A 23,599-nucleotide genomic window follows, 5' to 3' on the forward strand; every position below is an offset into this window, starting at 1 on the left:
TCGTGCACAAAGTACATGTCCTAACCGACTTGCCAAAACTATAGTTTGTTAACAAGACATTTGTGGAGTGGTTGAAAAACTAGCTTTAATGACTCCAACTTAAGTGTATGTAAACTTCAGACTTCAACTGTATCTCCTTACACAATCTGTACTCAGTCAGTCTGCAGATACTAGTGTCTCTACTGTACACTGGGATAGTTTTTATGGAAGGGCTCAAATTGTGTACTGTGTGTGTTTCAGTGTGTGTCTACTTTCAGTGTCACTGTCACGGGTAACTTGCGTGAGGGAGGGTGCGTGAGGGAAGAATCAGGCTCCATTTAATGACACAGACAGATACTAGTTGCATCTGTGCTTTGTTAGCATTTACTACAGGCTGGTACAAAAGATAACAAACCACAGTATCACATTTCCACGTCTCTGAGGGAGATGAGAAAAGAGAAGCACCTCTAACCTCAACTCAGGAAACCTCTAGCACCTATCACTACTGCGGAGTCCGGAATATTTATTCCTGTCTCCTGCTATGATGTGAGTTCTGTTATCAGCCTCTGCTGGTGGAAGGACATCCATATCACACCACATCCAGAGAGTGACACCTACCATGACTCTTCCTGGCCTGCCGTGGATAATGTGCATTTGGGTGAAAACAATATAGGAGTGTCTGCACAGGCGAGTGGCCACAGATAGTAGCAGAAGAGGCTGGTGGGAGGAGCTATAGGAGGACGGGCTCATTGTAATGGCTGAAATGGAATAAATGGAATGATATCAAACCTATGGAAACCGCACGTTATCCATGGCAAGCCAGGAAATGTCATATCTATATATGTAGATGTCTTTCCACCAGCAGCAGCTGATAACAGCACTCACATCATCTATCCCCCACCCACCCACCCACCCACCCTCTCTCTCTCTCTCTCTCTCAATTCAATTAAATTGGCTTTATTGGCATGGGAAACATATGTTTACATTGCCAAAGCAAGTGAAATAGAGAATAAACAAAAGTGAAATAATCAATCAAAAATTAACAGTAAACATTACAAACATTACACAGTTTCAAAGGAATATACACATTTCAAATGTCATATTATGGCTATGTACAGTGTTATAATGATGTGCAAATAGTTAAAGTACAAAAGGTCAAATAAATCAACACAAATATGGGTTGTATTTACAATAGTGTTTGTTCTACATTGGTTGCCCTTTTCTTGTGGCAACAGGTCACAAACCTTGCTGCTGTGATTGCACACTGTGGTATTTTACCCAATAGATATGGGTGTTTATCAAAATGTTATTTGTGGGACTGTGTAATCTGAAGGAAATATATGTCTCTAATATGGTCATACATTTGGCAGGAGGTTGGGAAGTGCAGCTCAGTTTCCACCTAATTTTGTGGGCAGTGCGCACATAGACTGTTTTCTCTTGAGAGCAAGGTCTGCCTTGCTCACGGACTACAGGAAGAAACCCAGCCCAGTCACGGACCAGGATGTCTTGCTCCCAGGCAGACTAAATAACTTTTTTGCCCGCTTTGAGGACAATACAGTGCCACTGACACGGCCTGCAACGAAAACATGCGGTCTCTCCTTCACTGCAGCCGAGGTGAGTAAGACATTTAAACGTGTTAACCCTCGCAAGGCTGCAGGCCCAGATGGCATCCCCAGCCGCGCCCTCAGAGCATGCGCAGACCAGCTGGCCGGTGTGTTTACGGACATATTCAATCAATCCCTATACCAGTCTGCTGTTCCCACATGCTTCAAGAGGGCCACCATTGTTCCTGTTCCCAAGAAAGCTAAGGTAACTGAGCTAAATGACTACCGCCCCGTAGCACTCACATCCGTCATCATGAAGTGCTTTGAGAGACTAGTCAAGGACCATATCACCTCCACCCTACCTGACACCCTAGACCCACTCCAATTTGCTTACCGCCCAAATAGGTCCACAGACGATGCAATCTCAACCACACTGCACACTGCCCTAACCCATCTGGACAAGAGGAATACCTATGTGAGAATGCTGTTCATCGACTACAGCTCGGCATTCAACACCATAGTACCCTCCAAGCTCGTCATCAAGCTCGAGACCCTGGGTCTCGACCCCGCCCTGTGCAACTGGGTACTGGACTTCCTGACGGGCCGCCCCCAGGTGGTGAGGGTAGGCAACAACATCTCCTCCCCGCTGATCCTCAACACTGGGGCCCCACAAGGTTGCGTTCTGAGCCCTCTCCTGTACTCCCTGTTCACCCACGACTGCGTGGCCACGCACGCCTCCAACTCAATCATCAAGTTTGCGGACGACACAACAGTGGTAGGCTTGATTACCAACAACGATGAGACGGCCTACAGGGAGGAGGTGAGGGCCCTCGGAGTGTGGTGTCAGGAAAACAACCTCACACTCAACGTCAACAAAACTAAGGAGATGATTGTGGACTTCAGGAAACAGCAGAGGGAACACCCCCCTATCCACATCGATGGAACAGTAGTGGAGAGGGTAGCAAGTTTTAAGTTCCTCGGCATACACATCACAGACAAACTGAATTGGTCCACTCACACAGACAGCATCGTGAAGAAGGCGCAGCAGCGCCTCTTCAACCTCAGGAGGCTGAAGAAATTCGGCTTGTCACCAAAAGCACTCACAAACTTCTACAGATGCACAATCGAGAGCATCCTGGCGGGCTGTATCACCGCCTGGTATGGCAACTGCACCGCCCTCAACCTTAAGGCTCTCCAGAGGGTAGTGAGGTCTGCACAACGCATCACCGGGGGCAAACTACCTGCCCTCCAGGACACCTACACCACCCGATGTCACAGGAAGGCCATAAAGATCATCAAGGACATCAACCACCCGAGCCACTGCCTGTTCACCCCGCTATCATCCAGAAGGCGAGGTCAGTACAGGTGCATCAAAGCTGGGACCGAGAGACTGAAAAACAGCTTCTATCTCAAGGCCATCAGACTGTTAAACAGCCACCACTAACACTGAGTGGCTGCTGCCAACACACTGACACTGACTCAACTCCAGCCACTTTAATAATGGGAATTGATGGGAAATGATGTAAATATATCACTAGCCACTTTAAACAATGCTACCTTATATAAATGTTACTTACCCTACATTATTCATCTCATACGCATACGTATATACTGTACTCTATATCATCGACGGTATCCTTATGTAATACATGTATCACTAGCCACTTTATACTATACTATGCCACTTTGTTTACATACTCATCTCATTTGTACATACTGTACCCGATACCATCTACTGTATCTTGCCTATGCTGCTCTGTACCATCACTCATTCATATATCCTTATGTACATATTCTTTATCCCCTTACACTGTGTACAAGACAGTAGTTTGGAATTGTTAGTTAGATTACTTGTTATTACTGCATTGTCGGAACTAGAAGCACAAGCATTTCGCTACACTCGCATTAACATCTGCTAACCATGTGTATGTGACAAATAAAATTTGATTTGATTTGATTTGATTTGCCTACGGTGACCTTTCTCAATAGCAAGGCCATGCTCACTGAATCTGTACATAGTCAAAGCTTTCCTTAATTTAGGGTCAGTCACAGTGGTCAGGTATACTGACCAACCCTTTGGGAAGGTATACTGTGTGTATTCTCTGTTCAGGAGCAAAACGCATTCCAGTTTGTTCTGTTTTTTTGGTAAATTCTTTCCAATGTGTCAAGTAATTATCTTTTAGTTTTCTCATAATTTGTTTGGGTCTAATTGTGCTGCTGTCCTGGGGCTCTGTGGGGTATTTTTGTGTTTATGAACAGAGCCCCAGGATCAGCTTGCTTAGGGGACCCTTCTTGAGGTTAATTTTTCTTTAGGTAATGGCTTTGTTATGGAAGGTTTGGGAATCACTTCCTCTTAGGTGGTTGCAGAATTTAACGTCTCTTTTCTGGATTTTGATTGTTAGCGGGTATAGGCCTAATTCTGCTCTGCATGCATTATTCGGTGTTTTATGTTGTACGCTGAGGATATTTTTGCAGAATTCTGCAAGCCGAGTCTCAATTTGGTGTTTGTCCCATTTTGTGAGTTCTTGGTTGATGAGTGGACCACAGACCTCACAACCATGAAGGGAAATAGGTTCTATAACTGATTGGGGTGAGCATCCCTGTCTCACCCCACGGCACTGTGGAAAGCAATGTGTGTGTTTTTTTATTTTTTTATTTTCTCCCCAATTTCAATCTTGTCTCATCGCTGTAACTCCCTAACGGGCTCGGGAATGGAAGGTCAAGTCATGCGTCCTCCGAAACAGGACCCGATAAACAGCTCTTCTTAACACCTGCCCGCTTAACCCGGAAGCCAGCTGCACCAATGTGTCTGAGGAAACACCATTCACCTGACGCCCGGCCCACCACATGGACTCTCTAGAGCACGATGAGCCAAGTAAAGCCCTAACCCGGACGTCGCTGGGCCAATTGTGCGCCGCCCTATGGGACTCCCGATCACGGCCGGTTGTGATACGGCCCGGGATCGAACCTGGGTCTGTAGTGACACCTCAAGACCGCTGTGCCACTCAGGAGGCCGAAAAGTGTTTTTTTTTGTTGCCAATTTTAACTGTATACTTGTTGTTTGTGTACATGAATTTTATAATGTTGTATATTTTTCCCCCCAACACCACTTAACATCCATTTCTATAGCAGACCCTCATGCCAAATTGAGTCAAAAGTTATTTTGAAATCAACAAAGCATGAGAACACTTTGCCTTTGTTTTTGTTTGTTTGTTTTTATTTGTCAATTATGGTGTGCAGGGTGAATACATTGTCTCTCTCTCTCTTTCTCTCTCTCTCTCTATAGCTGGCTGTACTTTTTCTTTCCCTGCTGACTGAAGGGCTGCTAAGTGAGCTGAGGTATAGTCTCATCCAATGGGTATGTGCTGCAGACACAGATAAGATTCCGATAGGGTTGGCACAGTGCAGAAGCTCAAAGACTGCCATTACAGCCTTCTAGCTCGTCTCTTCTCGTCTCTTCCTCAGCTCTATCCTTCTGCTCTATCACACTTTTTATAATGGAAAGGAAAAACTGCAGCCCCAAACGTCAGTACATCCCGTTCTATTGACAAAATGACTTATTGGTCCCCTGCACACTTTGCTCTCCCCCCACATTCATCAAGCTCTCCTCCCAGCCTCCCTCCACCTCAAACTCCCCTGCCCTCGGCACATCCTCTCCTCACCAGCCCGGCCCTCGCCTCCCTCTCCTTGCCTGGCTGTCACCCCTCCTCCCTCTGCAGTGACCTTGAGTTACAGATGGAGAGATGGTAGCTCCTTTAGTACAGCGATACTAGTCCCCCCAAATTCACCTAGCTCTAGATATACAGTATATCTAGAGCTAGGTGTTTGCACACTTAAGTATTTGCACACTTATGGGCAGCTGTGTCTAAGAGGAAATAGAAACCCTTTAAATCAAAACAGGATTATACAGTCTCTCCCTGCATGGACATTTTTATTTCCCATTAAGCTCAAGTCAGAGATGAAATGTTGTTTTGTAGGATGAAGTCTATAGCTGCACAGCTATTGCAGCTCCAAAAGAAGGGCACTTCTACTGACAGCTGAAAGCTAAGATGAAGTGATGTGACGGAGTGCAAAGACAAAAGTGTCTTTTGTGATCAGCCACCTTCACACAACAACAACAACATGGCTCCTGCCATGGATACCAACCACGGTGACATCTTTGATAGCCACCCAGCCCCCAACACTCCCCCAGCCTTGTCAGTGACAAAGCCAGGGACACAGTCAGACAGAGATGATGCATGAAATTTTAATCAAATAAGCACTCAGTGAGAAGTGATAGGAATGGAAGGCAATCGTCCTGGCTGCTGTGAATTAATGAAGCCCCCGCCTGGCTTCCTGCATGCCAACGTCCTGACTCGGCTCATCTCATCAGCAGTCTCTGTTCCTGGAGCCAACTCCATCTTTACTGTATGACGTCTCGTCTTCTAATCTCAAGCACAATCCCCACAGGGCCCCTGGTCCCACCCCACACCATGCCAATCCTCCTGTCCTTCAGCCCATCTCTGTCAGATCTGTGAGCCTGTCTGATTCGTCTTCAGTTCAGAGGCACGCATGCCCTCTTCTTGACCTTGAGAGCCATGCTGGAAACAGAGAAAGATGTCTTGACGAGTCTCTGCAAAGAAAGTTTGACTTTTCATTCCCTCTTATGGCTGGCAGTGTCACAGCTTGGAGGGAGAACGTTGGGTCCCAGTACCTGGCTTCTTCTCTGCACCAGCCCTGTCCAGAATGTCCATAGCAGACCACCTGAGACTCTAGGTTATTTCTCTTGCCCCCATCATCTGCCACTGCCACAGTGCCACCAGGCCCTGTCCTCCCCTCCATACCTCCAACACCCAGATGGACCAGTCCTCTCAGGTACGGCCCTGACTGACACTCACTCCTCCTGCTTCTCTCCCTCTCTCTCTTTCTCTCCCTACCCACCAGGCAGTAACATCACTATGTGCACCTTTCCTGCTGCACACAACGTTTACACAAAGAAAGTGTAACATTTCACCCAAGGCGGAGATGGGCATTCCCATGGCAACCAGGTCCTGTGGTATAGGCAGGGAGATTAGGCCAAGCCTGACGCCATTTGCATACAAATTGCCCAGCTGGTACCTTGTCGTTATGACAACGGCACACAGCTCCCAGAATGCCTTTGGAAGTGAGACACAAAGGCAAAGCAGCCGACCAGCAGAGTCATTGATAAAAATAAAATAAAATTTTCACAATGAGAATTGTTTTCGACAATGTTCTCATTTGAATCCAATCTCTATGTATCTGTTTGAAATTGAATTAAGATAGAGGAAGAAAGTACACTGTGTAATAAATATGTGGAAAAAATAAATATATATTTATTTTTTGGCTTATTGGGACATATTATTATCATATGAAATGTGATAATAGTCATAAATACATCAGCCATAAATACAATAATGGTATAAGTTGCACAACAATTAGAAAACAAAATAAATGTATGTTTTTCTCTAATCAGATGCTATGGCCATTTCCAAAAATGTCAACAATTGTATTTTCGGGTTGACACTTGTTTGATACCTGATGATGCTTTTATAATGTAACACACAACAATAATCCATTTGAAATTCTCAGAGCTTTGCAGGATCCCTGAACTACACTTATAACATGTTGCCATCTAGTGGTCCGTTCTGGTAATCCATCTGTTTATCCGTTCTGGTAATGAATCTGTCATAACTGTTTGATGTTTAGCCCAGGGGCAACTGAGCTCTCTCATTTCCATAGCCATCCTAGCTCAGTCTATTGACCAGCAGCTAAACAACTGTGCTTGGCTGTACTGTGTGTTCCTATGGGATCTTGTGAACACTGCATAGCCTACTTGTTCACCCCAGTGGTCCCTGTGGGGCTCCAGTTTATCCATTGGCCTGTGTGCTGCTGTCAAGCCCTTGCAGGCTAATCAATGCCTAATCACAGCCCCCTACCTCCTTCCTAATAGTCCCAGCTTCCCCGGGTTGACCTGCAGCGTTCTGGGACAGTGATTATGTGAGGGCAAAGTGAGTATGTCTCTACACATTAAACCGTCCAGTTCCCCATGATGCTAATGTTCCTGGAGAATTCCATTGAACTGTTCTGTTACAGATTGTCAGAGACAACCGGTACAAACCACTTTGGCCTGGTTGTAAAAGACTTGTATCAGCAGCAGCATTACATGACTGTATGAACCTGTGGTGGTGCTCCGAGGGTTGTGTGTGTGCGTGTGCGTGTGTGTGTGTGTGCGTGTGTGTGTGTGTGTGTGTGTGTGTGTGTGCGCTCATATGTGTGTGTGCGTGTGTGTATGCTTACGCATATGTATGAGTGTGTGTGTGATACTCACGCCTCTCGAGGGGCAGCAGAGTGGAGAGCTGGTATTCCCAGCCTCTCCAGCATATAAATGCAGCAGCAGCTCTCCAGGGTGAAGCTACCAGCTCTGTGGAGCTCCACTACATCTGATGATCCGGCACTCCACAAGGTCACAACCGCTCTCCTCAGCTCTGACCCGAGGCCCAGGCACAGCCCCTCTTACCTGCCAACTACCATCTGTTCAAGATGGCGACCCGGTGGGGACTCTGCGGTGCGGGGAAGATCAGCCACGACTTCAGTGTGGCCATGAAAACCCTCCCTCCTGGAGACCACCAGGTACCCCACTCCACTCCACCCACCCAAACAAACACATTCTATTGTGATTCACATGCTGGATGTCTCTCTTCCTCCTGCCTCTCTCTCTCTCTCTCTCTCCGTCGGCACTGACAGCTTGCCTAGAAGTGATGAATGTCTGTGTGTTTTCCCCTCTCGTTCCAGATAGTGGCGGTGGCTGCGAGGAGTCTGGAGCGTGCCCGGGAGTTTGCCAAGATGCACAGCATCCCCAAGGCCTATGGGAGCTATGAAGAGCTGGCCAGCGACCCAGAGATTGGTGGGTTAACAGCCTCGGAGGGCCTGTCTGTGCAGCCACAGATAATGGCTTAAGGACGTAACTGTTTGAAAATCAGCCTCCAGTATGTGTACTGTGTGACTGTCCCTGCAGACATGGTGTACCTGGGCGTGCTGCACACGGAGCACTGGCGCCTGGGCCTGCTGGTACTCCACGCAGGGAAGAACATGCTGTGTGAGAAGCCCTTCGCCATGAACTCCAGGGAGGTGGGGGACCTCATTGCTGCCTCCAAGAAGTCCAACGTCTTTCTCATGGAGGTGTGGGAAAGGCTCAATGAGAGTTGGGGGTTCCATCAACGTGTCTCAGTCTGTTAACATGATTTATTGCTTGATTCTCACCATTTGTACTGTTGTCACATTGTTGTAGCAAATATCAGACCTGGGCTCAAATACTATTTAAAATATCTAAATTACTTTCACATGCTGTACATGCAAAGTAAGTATTCAGATATCTTTTATTTGAAAAGACAAGTAGCTAAGTATTTGGAAATACACTTGCAAAGTATTTGAAAATACTCAAATACACTCCCATACGTTTAACCCAGGTATTTTAATATATTATTTGAAAAGGTATTTGAAAATACTTTCAAATACAATTTGGTAGACTATTTGGTGTTTACAAATAACCACTGAAATATTCAAATAAAAGTACTTGTTTTGGGCTGTGTATTTGAAAATACTCAAATACAGAAAAAAAGTATTTTAAATACCAGATCCTCAAATACACATATATTTGAACAAAGGTCTGGCAAATATATGGCTGGATTTTGTTGATCATATGAGGGCTGTTGCGGTATAGAAAGGAACTGTCTGTCCACTCTGTGAGGTGATGGTCTCTCTCTGTGCTCTCCCAGGCCATCTGGTCCCGTTGTTTCCCACTGCACAGGGAGGTTCGCAGGCTGCTGGCTGAGGACGCCATCGGCGACGTAAAGCTGGTGCAGGCCTCTTTTGGCTCCCCTCAGCTTCACATCCCCCGCTCGGTGGAGAAGGAGCTCGGAGGAGGCGCTCTGCTGGACATTGGGGTCTACACCTTGCAGTTTGTGTTGATGGTGTTCAACGGGGAGAGGCCAGAGTCCATCCATGCCACTGGAGTTCTTCTCAACTCAGGTATTAATCTTGGCACCTACATGTAGTACCAAATATCCTGTGCGTGCTGGCCAGCTAACAATCTATCACAAGATACTACTCACTGGTCATGTAAACCAAGTACCGATCAAGTAAACCAGAGGGTGGGACGGGGACAATGAGTTTGGAATTGGGCACAACCCAAGGATCAGATTAACATTGGGGTCAGTATTAACTAGGCCTACGACAATAATTCATTACTTATTGAAGTGTAAAGGGCGAACTTTCTGTTTGACCTGTTGATGTTTGACAGGAGTGGATGAGTCCATGGTGGTGGTGATGAAGTTTCCCAGGAACAGGCTGGCTTGCTGTTTCTTCTCCATCGCTGTTTCACTGCCTAACGACGCCACCATCAGCGGAACAACGGGCACCATCAGGGTATGTTGCTACTGAATCAACCTTTAAACTGCCCAGTCTGTTTTATCTTCATTTAGGGGAAATGTAATACGCTGATGAAAGAGCCGACAAATGCTAGACAATGTCTTATCTACAGTATGTCCCTGATTGAGATTTCATTGAGATGTATTATTTATACATGCATATACTGATAAGTATACACATAAAACATAATGGCTGTTTCATGTCCTCTCAGGTTCTAGGTCCCATGCATTGTCCCACCACACTGGAGGTGAATGGGAAGACGACACAGTACCCCCTGCCGGAGCCCTCCTTACCTCTGAACTTCACAAACAGCACTGGGCTGCGCTACGAGGCTGAGGAAGTCAGGCAGTGCCTGCTCAAAGGTATGGTGGCTCGCAAGGTCTTACCGGAGAAAAACACAATTTCTCTGTTCTAAGATGAGTGTTTGTTTGAACAGATATACAACAACAATTCAATTGCACTGCTGTTGGTAGATCCTAGAAAATAAACCGTAAAAACAGTAAAATAAACAATAACATTGTTGTTATACATGCTGCTTCCAACCTGAACCTTTGCTTACAATACAGTCAGTCGATTTCTGCTTACAATAGTCAGTCAATATCTCCTTCTCTTCCGCAGGACTGAAGGAGAGCCCCAGAATGCCCCTGTCTGAGTCGGCCCTGCTCACTGAGGTTATGGATGAGTGCAGGAAACAAGTGGGAGTGGTCTTCAACCAGGACCGCCAATAACCACCCCTCACTCGCCACTCGACCATAGTCCATCTGACCTGTGCCACAGGACCTGGACATGGACAGAGCTGTTTGAGGCAGGAGAGAGGGATCAAGCCCTGAGTGTATATGATCCCCTCATGACTTAGCCCTATACAGCTTGCACCTGATGTGAGACAAATTTGAACACGATGACGATAAAGACAAGGAAGCCTGAGTTGATTAGTAGGCTACTGTGAGCTGCTAAGACTGACAGGTTAAATTAAGAGTACCAAAATCTGTCACAGTGAAGTGTATGATTGATGGGTTCAATAAAGGACACTGATTGTCATGGTGAGGTTTATTTCATGAGGTGACAATATCATTCTAAGAGGGTGATCATCAGTCAGAATACATTCGAAATTGGAGAAAAAACGAATTGTCATAGACACTTTGTCGGACCCCCATATTGAAAACTATTGTCTGAGTAAACAACGACCAATGACTTTGCTACCCAAGGTCATGGGTGGAAAAAAGGCCTGATGAGTCAGCAAGTTTAGATATGGCACATTTGACAACATAGGCTACCTTGGCCAGCTTTTAGGTTTCAGTACACCAAGCAACACATTTGGAAATAATGTAATCTAAAAGTAATTAAAATATTTTATATTAAAGATTTGAAGTGTTGTAGGCCTAATGCAAAATATGAACACCATTTATTCATTAGACACAATAAAAATCACCACCAAACCTCGGTCTTTTATGGGTGTAAAATGGCACGTTGATGCCATCTGTTGGTAAATGTACGTTACTGCAACACCAGTGTTATATAACGTGCGTGCCTCATATACCCGGATGTATTTGTAATATTCCGAACACGGCTGGTTGGTTCATCAAAACAGAGTCTGTCTCCACCTGCTGGCTAATAGTTACATGTTTTCTACGCCAATATGGCAACCAGGTGGGGAATCTGTAGCGCCGGGAAAATCAGCCATGATTTCACAGTGGCACTGAAAACCCTCCCTCCCGGAGACCATCAGGTACTTGTACCCGTTTACAGTAGACAGTGACACCCACCACCACAGACTTTATTGTAGTCGTGTTCAAGCCTCAGTTTGCTATCGTCGGCGTGGAGTTTCAAATGGACGTGAATGATCTGAACTGCTGTATGCGTTGTTTGTAGGCAACCTTGTACTTTACGAAGTTTCCGATTCCTGTTGGACCGTTCAACTAATTATACCCACCCGTTTTATGATCAGAAATCAGAAGGTTGCACTGCACCTATGTAGTTAACTTTAAGTAGATTGTAACAGTTACAATGTGGCCAATTGTAATGAATTCTTCGAGTTGCTGACATTACATTCTCGTTTACTGCCACACGGTACACTCTGCACAAATGAATGATTTACCGTAAAACTCGAACTAAATGAGCATGTGGGCAAATGTAATATCGAAATGTGAAAGTGGCTTATTTAAAAGTGCAACATGCTACAAACATGTTGCAAATGTAAAGTGATGAATGAATGAAAAAGCCCACCTTTTGGTCTTCCCTAGATTGTTGCTGTGGCAGCACGGAAACTACAGGACGCTGAGGCGTTTGCAAAGAAGCACAGCATCCCTCAAGCCTATGGCAGCTATGAGGAACTGGCCAGAGATCCAGAGATTGGTCAGTGTCTTGTCTCAAACATAATCTAGCCGTCACCTCCGGTGCTTAATGTCCCTCTCGGCGTGTGTAATATGCGCCAGAACAGTGTTTATTAGTGCCTTTTATTACGGCATTTTTCTAAACGGCCTCATGTCCAGTAATACAATGTATTCCTCTTCTAATTATTCAAAATGTATCCTTAATCCTGTCTCCTCATTGTCACTGTGTGTGGGTAGAGGTGATATATGTGGGCACCATCCACCCATACCACCTGCCAGTTGGCATGCTCTTCATGAAGGCCCAGAAGAATGTGCTGTGTGAGAAGCCTATGGCCATGAACCTCAGAGAGGTACAAGAGCTGGTGGCCTCTGCTAAGATGAACCAAGTCTTTCTGATGGAGGTAAAACGGACTGTTACACCTGTGTCATTATGACCACGTCACATACTCAGCCAGTGTTTCAACAGCACTCAGGTGAAGGCAGCCCCATGTGTGTTAAAAAGAATACTTAATTCATCTTTGTTCATGTATTTGTGTTTAACCATAGTGCTCTCCCTCCTCCTCCCTTGATGCTCCAGGCAGTGTGGACCCGCTTCTTCCCAGCTTCTCTGGAGATCGAGCGCCTGCTGTCTCGGGGGGAGGTGGGTGAGGTGAAGATGGTAAAGGCAGACTTTGGGGTGCCCCTCATGCACGTGCCCAGAGCGGTGGAGAAGGAGCTGGGAGGAGGGGCGCTGCTGGACATCGGCATCTACTGCCTGCAGTTTATATGCATGGTGTACAATGGAGAGAAGCCTGAGTGCATCCAAGCCACCGGTGTCTGTCTGGACACAGGTAGTGAGACAGCGATGGGACACTTAGAAAATAATACTAGTTGTAGATATTGGGGGTACTAGTGATCTAACTATTGGGGATATATTACTAGTGCTTTAGCTATTGGGGATATATTACTAGTGATCTACCTATTGGGGATATATTACTAGTGATCTACCTATTGGGGATATATTACTAGTGCTTTAGCTATTGGGGATATATTACTAGTGATCTACCTATTGGGGATATATTACTAGTGATCTACCTATTGGGGATATATTACTAGTGCTTTAGCTATTGGGGATATATTACTAGTGATCTACCTATTGGGGATATATTACTAGTGCTTTAGCTATTGGGGATATATTACTAGTGATCTACCTATTGGGGATATATTACTAGTGTTTTAGCTATTGGGGATATATTACTAGTGTTTTAGCTATTGGGGATATATTACTAGTGATCTACCTATTGGGGATATATTACTAGTGTTTTAGCTATTGGGGATATATTACTAGTGTTTTAGCTATTGGGGATATATTACTAGTGATCTACCTATTGGGGATATATTACTAGTGCTTTAGCTATTGGGGATATATTACTAGTGATCTACCTATTGGGGATATATTACTAGTGTTTTAGCTATTGGGGATATATTACTAGTGCTTTAGCTATTGGGGATATATTACTAGTGATCTACCTATTGGGGATATATTACTAGTGTTTTAGCTATTGGGGATATATTACTAGTGATCTACCTATTGGGGATATATTACTAGTGATCTACCTATTGGGGATATATTACTAGTGCTTTAGCTATTGGGGATATATTACTAGTGCTTTAGCTATTGGGGATATATTACTAGTGATCTACCTATTGGGATATATTACTAGTTATCTACCTATTGGGGATATATTACTAGTGATTTACCTATTGGGGATATATTACTAGTGCTTTAGCTATTGGGGATATATTACTAGTGATCTACCTATTGGGGATATATTACTAGTGATCTACCTATTGGGGATATATTACTAGTGCTTTAGCTATTGGGGATATATTACTAGTGATCTACCTATTGGGGATATATTACTAGTGCTTTAGCTATTGGGGATATATTACTAGTGATCTACCTATTGGGGATATATTACTAGTGCTTTAGCTATTGGGGATATATTACTAGTGATCTACCTAATGGGGATATATTACTAGTGATCTACCTATTGGGGATATATTACTAGTGATCTACCTATTGGGGATATATTACTAGTGATCTACCTATTGGGGATATATTACTAGTGCTTTAGCTATTGGGGATATATTACTAGTGATCTACCTATTAGGGATATATTACTAGTGCTTTAGCTATTGGGGATATATTACTAGTGATTTACCTATTGGGGATATATTACTAGTGCTTTAGCTATTGGGGATATATTACTAGTGATTTACCTATTGGGGATATATTACTAGTGATCTACCTATTGGGGATATATTACTAGTGCTTTAGCTATTGGGGATATATTACTAGTGATCTACCTATTGGGGATATATTACTAGTGCTTTACCTATTGGGGATATATTACTAGTGATCTACCTATTGGGGATATATTACTAGTGATCTACCTATTGGGGATATATTACTAGTGCTTTAGCTATTGGGGATATATTACTAGTGCTTTAGCTATTGGGGATATATTACTAGTGCTTTAGCTATTGGGGATATATTACTAGTGCTTTAGCTAGCTATTGGGGATATATTACTAGTGATCTACCTATTGGGGATATATTACTAGTGATCTACCTATTGGGGATATCCTACTAGTGCTTTAGCAATTGGGGATATATTACTAGTGATCTACCTATTGGGGATATATTACTAGTGATCTACCTATTGGGGATATATTACTAGTGATTTACCTATTGGGGATATATTACTAGTGATCTACCTATTGGGGATATATTACTAGTGATCTACCAATTGGGGATATATTACTAGTGATCTACCTATTGGGGATATATTACTAGTGCTTTAGCAATTGGGGATATATTACTAGTGATCTACCTATTGGGGATATATTACTAGTGCTTTAGCTATTGTGGATATATTACTAGTACTTTAGCTATTGGGGATATATTACTAGTGATTTACCTATTGGGGATATATTACTAGTGATCTACCTATTGGGGATATCCTACTAGTGCTTTAGCTATTGGGGATATATTACTAGTGCTTTAGCTATTGGGGATATATTACTAGTGATCTACCTATTGGGGATATCCTACTAGTGCTTTAGCTATTGGGGATATATTACTAGTGCTTTAGCTATTGGGGATATATTACTAGTGCTTTAGCTATTGGGGATATATTACTAGTGATCTACCTATTGGGGATATATTACTAGTGATCTACCTATTGGGGATATATTACTAGTGCTTTAGCTATTGGGGATATATTACTAGTGATCTACCTATTGGGGATATATTACTAGTTATTTACCTATTGGGGATATATTACTAGTGATTTACCTATTGGGGATATATTACTAGTGATCTACCTATTGGGGATATATTACTAGTGCTTTAGCTATTGGGGATATATTACTAGTGATCTACCTATTGGGGATATATTACTAGTTATTTACCTATTGGGGATATATTACTAGTGATTTACCTATTGGGGATATATTACTAGTGATCTACCTATTGGGGATATATTACTAGTGCTTTAGCTATTGGGGATATATTACTAGTGATCTACCTATTGGGGATATATTACTAGTGATCTACCTATTGGGGATATATTACTAGTGATCTACCTATTGGGGATATATTACTAGTGATCTACCTATTGGGGATATATTACTAGTGCTTTAGCTATTGGGGATATATTACTAGTGATTTACCTATTGGGGATATATTACTAGTGCTTTAGCTATTGGGGATATATTACTAGTGATCTACCTATTGGGGATATATTACTAGTGATCTACCTATTGGGGATATATTACTAGTGCTTTAGCTATTGGGGATATATTACTAGTGATCTACCTATTGGGGATATATTACTAGTGATTTACCTATTGGGGATATATTACTAGTGCTTTACCTATTGGGGATATCCTACTAGTGCTTTAGCTATTGGGGATATATTACTAGTGATCTACCTATTGGGGATATATTACTAGTGATCTACCTATTGGGGATATATTACTAGTGCTTTAGCTATTGGGGATATATTACTAGTGCTTTAGCTATTGGGGATATCCTACTAGTGCTTTAGCTATTGGGGATATATTACTAGTGATCTACCTATTGGGGATATATTACTAGTGATCTACCTATTGGGGATATATTACTAGTGCTTTAGCTATTGGGGATATATTACTAGTGCTTTAGCTATTGGGGATATATTACTAGTGATTTAGCTATTGGGGATATATTACTAGTGATCTACCTATTGGGGATATATTACTAGTGATCTACCTATTGGGGATATATTACTAGTGCTTTAGCTATTGGGGATATATTACTAGTGCTTTAGCTATTGGGGATATCCTACTAGTGCTCTACCTATTGGGGATATATTACTAGTGCTTTACCTATTGGGGATATATTACTAGTGCTTTAGCTATTGGGGATATATTACTAGTGCTTTAGCTATTGGGGATATATTACTAGTGATCTACCTATTGGGGATATATTACTAGTGATCTACCTATTGGGGATATATTACTAGTGCTTTAGCTATTGGGGATATATTACTAGTGATCTACCTATTGGGGATATCCTACTAGTGCTTTAGCTATTGGGGATATATTACTAGTGTTTTACCTATTGGGGATATATTACTAGTGCTTTAGCTATTGGGGATATATTACTAGTGCTTTAGCTATTGGGGATATATTACTAGTGATCTACCTATTGGGGATATATTACTAGTGATCTACCTATTGGGGATATATTACTAGTGCTTTAGCTATTGGGGATATATTACTAGTGCTTTAGCTATTGGGGATATCCTACTAGTGCTCTACCTATTGGGGATATATTACTAGTGATCTACCTATTGGGGATATATTACTAGTGATCTACCTATTGGGGATATATTACTAGTGATCTACCTATTGGGGATATATTACTAGTGATCTACCTATTGGGGATATATTACTAGTGTTTTACCTATTGGGGATATCCTACTAGTGCTTTAGCTATTGGGGATATATTACTAGTGCTTTAGCTTTTGGGGATATATTACTAGTGATCTACCTATTGGGGATATCCTACTAGTGCTTTAGCTATTGGGGATATCCTACTAGTGCTTTAGCTATTGGGGATATCCTACTAGTGCTTTAGCTATTGGGGATATCCTACTAGTGCTTTAGCTATTGGGGATATCCTACTAGTGCTTTAGCTATTGGGGATATATTACTAGTGATCTACCTATTGGGGATATATTACTAGTGATTTAGCTATTGGGGATATATTACTAGTGATCTACCTATTGGGGATATATTACTAGTGATCTACCTATTGGGGATATATTACTAGTGATTTAGCTATTGGGGATATATTACTAGTGATTTACCTATTGGGGATATATTACTAGTGCTTTACCTATTGGGGATATCCTACTAGTGCTTTAGCTATTGGGGATATATTACTAGTGATCTACCTATTGGGCATATATTACTAGTGATCTACCTATTGGGGATATATTACTAGTGCTTTAGCTATTGGGGATATATTACTAGTGCTTTAGCTATTGGGGATATCCTACTAGTGCTTTAGCTATTGGGGATATATTACTAGTGATCTACCTATTGGGGATATATTACTAGTGATCTACCTATTGGGGATATATTACTAGTGCTTTAGCTATTGGGGATATATTACTAGTGCTTTAGCTATTGGGGATATATTACTAGTGATTTAGCTATTGGGGATATATTACTAGTGATCTACCTATTGGGGATATATTACTAGTGATCTACCTATTGGGGATATATTACTAGTGCTTTAGCTATTGGGGATATATTACTAGTGCTTTAGCTATTGGGGATATCCTACTAGTGCTCTACCTATTGGGGATATATTACTAGTGCTTTACCTATTGGGGATATATTACTAGTGCTTTAGCTATTGGGGATATATTACTAGTGCTTTAGCTATTGGGGATATATTACTAGTGATCTACCTATTGGGGATATATTACTAGTGATCTACCTATTGGGGATATATTACTAGTGCTTTAGCTATTGGGGATATATTACTAGTGATCTACCTATTGGGGATATCCTACTAGTGCTTTAGCTATTGGGGATATATTACTAGTGTTTTACCTATTGGGGATATATTACTAGTGCTTTAGCTATTGGGGATATATTACTAGTGCTTTAGCTATTGGGGATATATTACTAGTGATCTACCTATTGGGGATATATTACTAGTGATCTACCTATTGGGGATATATTACTAGTGCTTTAGCTATTGGGGATATATTACTAGTGCTTTAGCTATTGGGGATATCCTACTAGTGCTTTAGCTATTGGGGATATATTACTAGTGCTTTAGCTATTGGGGATATATTACTAGTGATCTACCTATTGGGGATATCCTACTAGTGCTTTAGCTATTGGGGATATCCTACTAGTGCTTTAGCTATTGGGGATATCCTACTAGTGCTTTAGCTATTGGGGATATCCTACTAGTGCTTTAGCTATTGGGGATATATTACTAGTGATCTACCTATTGGGGATATATTACTAGTGATTTAGCTATTGGGGATATATTACTAGTGATCTACCTATTGGGGATATATTACTAGTGATCTACCTATTGGGGATATATTACTAGTGATCTACCTATTGGGGATATATTACTAGTGATTTAGCTATTGGGGATATATTACTAGTGCTTTAGCTATTGGGGATATATTACTAGTGCTTTAGCTATTGGGGATATATTACTAGTGATCTACCTATTGGGGATATATTACTAGTGATCTACCTATTGGGGATATATTACTAGTGCTTTAGCTATTGGGGATATATTACTAGTGATCTACCTATTGGGGATATCCTACTAGTGCTTTAGCTATTGGGGATATATTACTAGTGTTTTACCTATTGGGGATATATTACTAGTGCTTTAGCTATTGGGGATATATTACTAGTGCTTTAGCTATTGGGGATATATTACTAGTGATCTACCTATTGGGGATATATTACTAGTGATCTACCTATTGGGGATATATTACTAGTGCTTTAGCTATTGGGGATATATTACTAGTGCTTTAGCTATTGGGGATATCCTACTAGTGCTTTAGCTATTGGGGATATATTACTAGTGCTTTAGCTATTGGGGATATATTACTAGTGATCTACCTATTGGGGATATCCTACTAGTGCTTTAGCTATTGGGGATATCCTACTAGTGCTTTAGCTATTGGGGATATCCTACTAGTGCTTTAGCTATTGGGGATATCCTACTAGTGCTTTAGCTATTGGGGATATATTACTAGTGATCTACCTATTGGGGATATATTACTAGTGATTTAGCTATTGGGGATATATTACTAGTGATCTACCTATTGGGGATATATTACTAGTGATCTACCTATTGGGGATATATTACTAGTGATCTACCTATTGGGGATATATTACTAGTGATTTAGCTATTGGGGATATATTACTAGTGATTTACCTATTGGGGATATATTACTAGTGATCTACCTATTGGGGATATATTACTAGTGATTTACCTATTGGGGATATATTACTAGTGCTTTAGCTATTGGGGATATATTACTAGTGCTTTAGCTATTGGGGATATATTACTAGTGCTTTAGCTATTGGGGATATATTACTAGTGCTTTAGCTATTGGGGATATATTACTAGTGATCTACCTATTGGGGATATATTACTAGTGCTTTAGCTATTGGGGATATATTACTAGTGATTTACCTATTGGGGATATATTACTAGTGCTTTAGCTATTGGGGATATATTACTAGTGCTTTAGCTATTGGGGATATATTACTAGTGATTTACCTATTGGGGATATATTACTAGTGATCTACCTATTGGGGATATCCTACTAGTGCTTTACCTATTGGGGATATATTACTAGTGATCTACCTATTGGGGATATATTACTAGTGATCTACCTATTGGGGATATATTACTAGTGATCTACCTATTGGGGATATATTACTAGTGATCTACCTATTGGGGATATATTACTAGTGATCTACCTATTGGGGATATATTACTAGCGCTTTAGCTATTGGGGATATATTACTAGTGCTTTAGCTATTGGGGATATATTACTAGTGATCTACCTATTGGGGATATATTACTAGTGCTTTAGCTATTGGGGATATATTACTAGTGCTTTAGCTATTGGGGATATATTACTAGTGATCTACCTATTGGGGATATATTACTAGTGCTTTAGCTATTGGGGATATATTACTAGTGATCTACCTATTGGGGATATATTACTAGTGCTTTAGCTATTGGGGATATATTACTAGTGATCTACCAATTGGGGATATATTACTAGTGATCTACCTATTGGGGATATATTACTAGTGCTTTAGCTATTGGGGATATATTACTAGTGCTTTAGCTATTGGGGATATATTACTAGTGATCTACCTATTGGGGATATATTACTAGTCCTTTACCTATTGGGGATATATTACTAGTGATCTACCTATTGGGGATATATTACTAGTGATTTACCTATTGGGGATATATTACTAGTGCTTTACCTATTGGGGATATATTACTAGTGATCTACCTATTGGGGATATATTACTAGTTATTTACCTATTGGGGATATCCTAGTACCGCAGCTAGCAATTGTAGAGAACACTAAGGTCATATCTTTATATTCCTCCACTTTTAAGATTTTAGTCCTTGTGTCAACTCCCTGCTTCTGATATATATTCCTGTGATATCAGTGTTAGTCTTCTCCCTGTTGTTTTTAAACATTTAAAAAAATTTACCTCTTATTTAACTAGGCAAGTCAGTTAAAATGAAATTCTTATTTACAATGACTGCTTACACTCTGTTGTCTGTTCTGTTGTCCTCTTTGGGTTCACTCAGAAGTCATTCCATTGCCACTGAGGTTTAAATTACAATGGTCTTCTTTATAACCGTTTAGCTTGCGGTTTACAATGGTTAGCCTGTAAAAGTTGTGCAACAGCTGTTTTCGTATTACCTACTGAATCTGTCAATTCTGTCATTTTTAACCTAGGGAGAGGGCCAGTCTTTCTAGTTTTTCTTAGATTAGGCTTCACTCTCACCTCTATCACGTTTACTGTCAGAAAATATTACGTTGTGCTATTCAGGTAGTCCAAAAGTGGAATGTTAATGACTCCCTGCAACGACAGTGCTACTAAGCAAGTGCAAGTTCATTACAACGCAGAGCTGTAGACCCGTGTTCACTCTAGTTTGAATGGATGATATGGTCTGTGGAAATGACATGATGGAAGGACTACTGAAATGTTAGAGGGAGGGAACGTGTATCAATGTGTGTTGAACATGTTAACAGGTGCCTTTATCAGCCATGGCATTGTGTTTGTGCTAGGTGTGGATGAAGGCATGGTGGTCACCCTGAAGTTCTCCAGGAACAGAATGGCAGTGTTCACCTGCTCTATTGCTGTGGAGCTTCCCAACGACGCTGTTATCATTGGCACCAAGGGAACCATCAGGGTCGGTTCTACAAGGGACACACTCCTCCAGAAACATATTTTATACGTTGAATCAATGTCGCATCGTAGCTAATTCAAACCACCTGCTAATCATAAAAAGTCTAATTATACAGTATGTATTCTAGTGGTGGTGTACACTGTGTTAATTCACCTAGGTTCCTGAGCACATATGGTGTCCTACCTCCCTGGTGGTGAATGGTAAGGAGATTCAATACACTCTGCCTGAGCCCTACCTGCCCCTCAACTTCATCAACAGCACTGGGATGCGCTATGAGGCAGAGGAGGTGCGCCAGTGCCTGCTCAAAGGTACACTAATGAGACCGTAGATATAACTGTGTGCGACATGGATTGCCTTTCAACTAGCTCCCCGCCTTCCCTAAATGTTGAAGCAGTTACAGACCCATGTCTTGTTTACTCAGTGTGAAATCACAACAAGATGGCAGCAAACCATCTGAAATGTCCTCAACATGTCTCTGACATTCAGCTAGCTCAAGACTTCTGTGTGTTTCCTGAGACTACTCCACAGACAAAACAAACCACTGGCAAATTCAACAATGGGCCTTTTCATGAAATAATAATACAAATATGTATTTGTGTGGAGAAACAATATTTGTGAGATGATTTGCATATAGCCCCAACAGATCCAGAGATGGCGCAATCTCTATTGCACTCCACACTGCCCTTTCCCACCTGGACAAAATAAACACTTATGTGAGAATGCTGTTCAATGACTACAGTTCAGAGTTCAACACCATAGTGCCATCACTAAGCTAAGGAGCTAGGGACTATTCACCCCCCTCTGCAACTGGATCCAGGACTTCCTGACGTGCTGCCCCCAGGTGGTAAGGGTAGGCATCCTGTATTCCCTGTTCACCCACGACAGCGTGGCCGCGACGGTAGTAGACCTGATCACCGACAACGATGAGCAGTGTGGTGCTAGGACAAACTTTCCCTCAATGTGGGCAAGACAAAGGAGCTTATCTTGGACTACAGGAAATGGGAGGGTTGAACACGCCCCCATTCACATCAATGGAGCGGGATGAGAGCTTCAGGTTCCCCGTTGTCCAAATCACTAAGGATCTATTATGGTCCAAACACACCACGGCAGTGCCTCTTCCCCCTCAGAAAGCTGAGAAGGTTTGGCATGGGCCCCCAGATCCTGACTAGCTGCATCACTGCTTGGTATGGCAACTGCAAAGTACTAGAGGGTACTGCACATATGAGTGGTCCTTTGTCCCCAGCACAAGGTGCACTTGTAAAGATCATGCTGTTTAATCAGCTTCTTGATAATCCATCCACCTGACAGGCGTGGCCCACCTTGTCAAAGGAGAAATGCTCACTAACAGGGATGTAAACAGATTTGTGCAGTCTTATTTCAGCTCATGAAACCAATACTTTGTTGTTCAGTAGATTTTCATTCAGCAAATATTTTACTTCAACTGGTCATTGTTGGGAATGGGCTCGAAAGTCTACACCGGTTGGAGTCAGTGCATGTGACCAATAACATTTTATTGGATGTGTTCATCAGAAAACAGTTGTACCTTCAGTGCATATGTCTTCTGATGTAAGCTCTGCCTAATGGCTCCTGGCAACATGTCAGACAATGCAATCTCTAGTGATTCTCTTGTGTCCTGTAGGCCTGAAGGAGAGCCCCAGGATGTCCCAGGCAGACTCTCTGCTCCTGGCTGAGGTGATGGATGAGGCACGCAGGCAGGTGGGAGTGGTTTACAGCCAGGACCGCCAGTGACCAACAGACCGTTGTTTAATAAAATGATCCACTAAATGG

At 42.1% G+C, this 23,599-nt stretch overlaps 2 protein-coding genes across 2 annotated transcripts; both read left to right on the forward strand.

The window, feature by feature from the left end:
• Positions 1–7,955: 7,955 nt before the first annotated feature.
• LOC139412174 (trans-1,2-dihydrobenzene-1,2-diol dehydrogenase-like) lies at positions 7,956–10,988 on the forward strand. The gene is made up of 7 exons (XM_071158991.1): positions 7,956–8,153; positions 8,316–8,427; positions 8,539–8,702; positions 9,299–9,551; positions 9,823–9,947; positions 10,162–10,312; positions 10,569–10,988. The coding sequence occupies exons 1-7, from the start codon at positions 8,064–8,066 to the stop codon at positions 10,676–10,678; spliced, it is 1,005 nt and encodes a 334-aa protein (XP_071015092.1). The 5' UTR covers positions 7,956–8,063; the 3' UTR covers positions 10,679–10,988.
• A 512-nt stretch (positions 10,989–11,500) lies between these two features.
• Positions 11,501–23,596, forward strand: LOC139411421 (dihydrodiol dehydrogenase, tandem duplicate 2). The gene is made up of 7 exons (XM_071157757.1): positions 11,501–11,676; positions 12,191–12,302; positions 12,518–12,681; positions 12,858–13,110; positions 21,690–21,814; positions 21,969–22,119; positions 23,451–23,596. The coding sequence occupies exons 1-7, from the start codon at positions 11,587–11,589 to the stop codon at positions 23,558–23,560; spliced, it is 1,005 nt and encodes a 334-aa protein (XP_071013858.1). The 5' UTR covers positions 11,501–11,586; the 3' UTR covers positions 23,561–23,596.
• The last annotated feature ends 3 nt before the right edge of the window (positions 23,597–23,599 follow it).

This window comes from Oncorhynchus clarkii, chromosome 6, assembly GCF_045791955.1.
Source record: "Oncorhynchus clarkii lewisi isolate Uvic-CL-2024 chromosome 6, UVic_Ocla_1.0, whole genome shotgun sequence".
Classification (NCBI taxonomy): Eukaryota; Metazoa; Chordata; class Actinopteri; order Salmoniformes; family Salmonidae; genus Oncorhynchus; species Oncorhynchus clarkii.

Excerpts from the sequence above, each read along its gene's own strand:
- LOC139412174 (XM_071158991.1), top strand. The coding sequence starts at position 8,064 with ATGGCGACCCGGTGGGGACTCTGCGGTGCGGGGAAGATCAGCCACGAC. Across the intron at positions 8,154-8,315 it reads TCCCTCCTGGAGACCACCAG|ATAGTGGCGGTGGCTGCGAG; the intron begins GTACCCCACTCC and ends CTCTCGTTCCAG. Across the intron at positions 8,428-8,538 it reads GGCCAGCGACCCAGAGATTG|ACATGGTGTACCTGGGCGTG; the intron begins GTGGGTTAACAG and ends CTGTCCCTGCAG.
- LOC139411421 (XM_071157757.1), top strand. The coding sequence starts at position 11,587 with ATGGCAACCAGGTGGGGAATCTGTAGCGCCGGGAAAATCAGCCATGAT. Across the intron at positions 11,677-12,190 it reads TCCCTCCCGGAGACCATCAG|ATTGTTGCTGTGGCAGCACG; the intron begins GTACTTGTACCC and ends GGTCTTCCCTAG. Across the intron at positions 12,682-12,857 it reads ACCAAGTCTTTCTGATGGAG|GCAGTGTGGACCCGCTTCTT; the intron begins GTAAAACGGACT and ends TTGATGCTCCAG.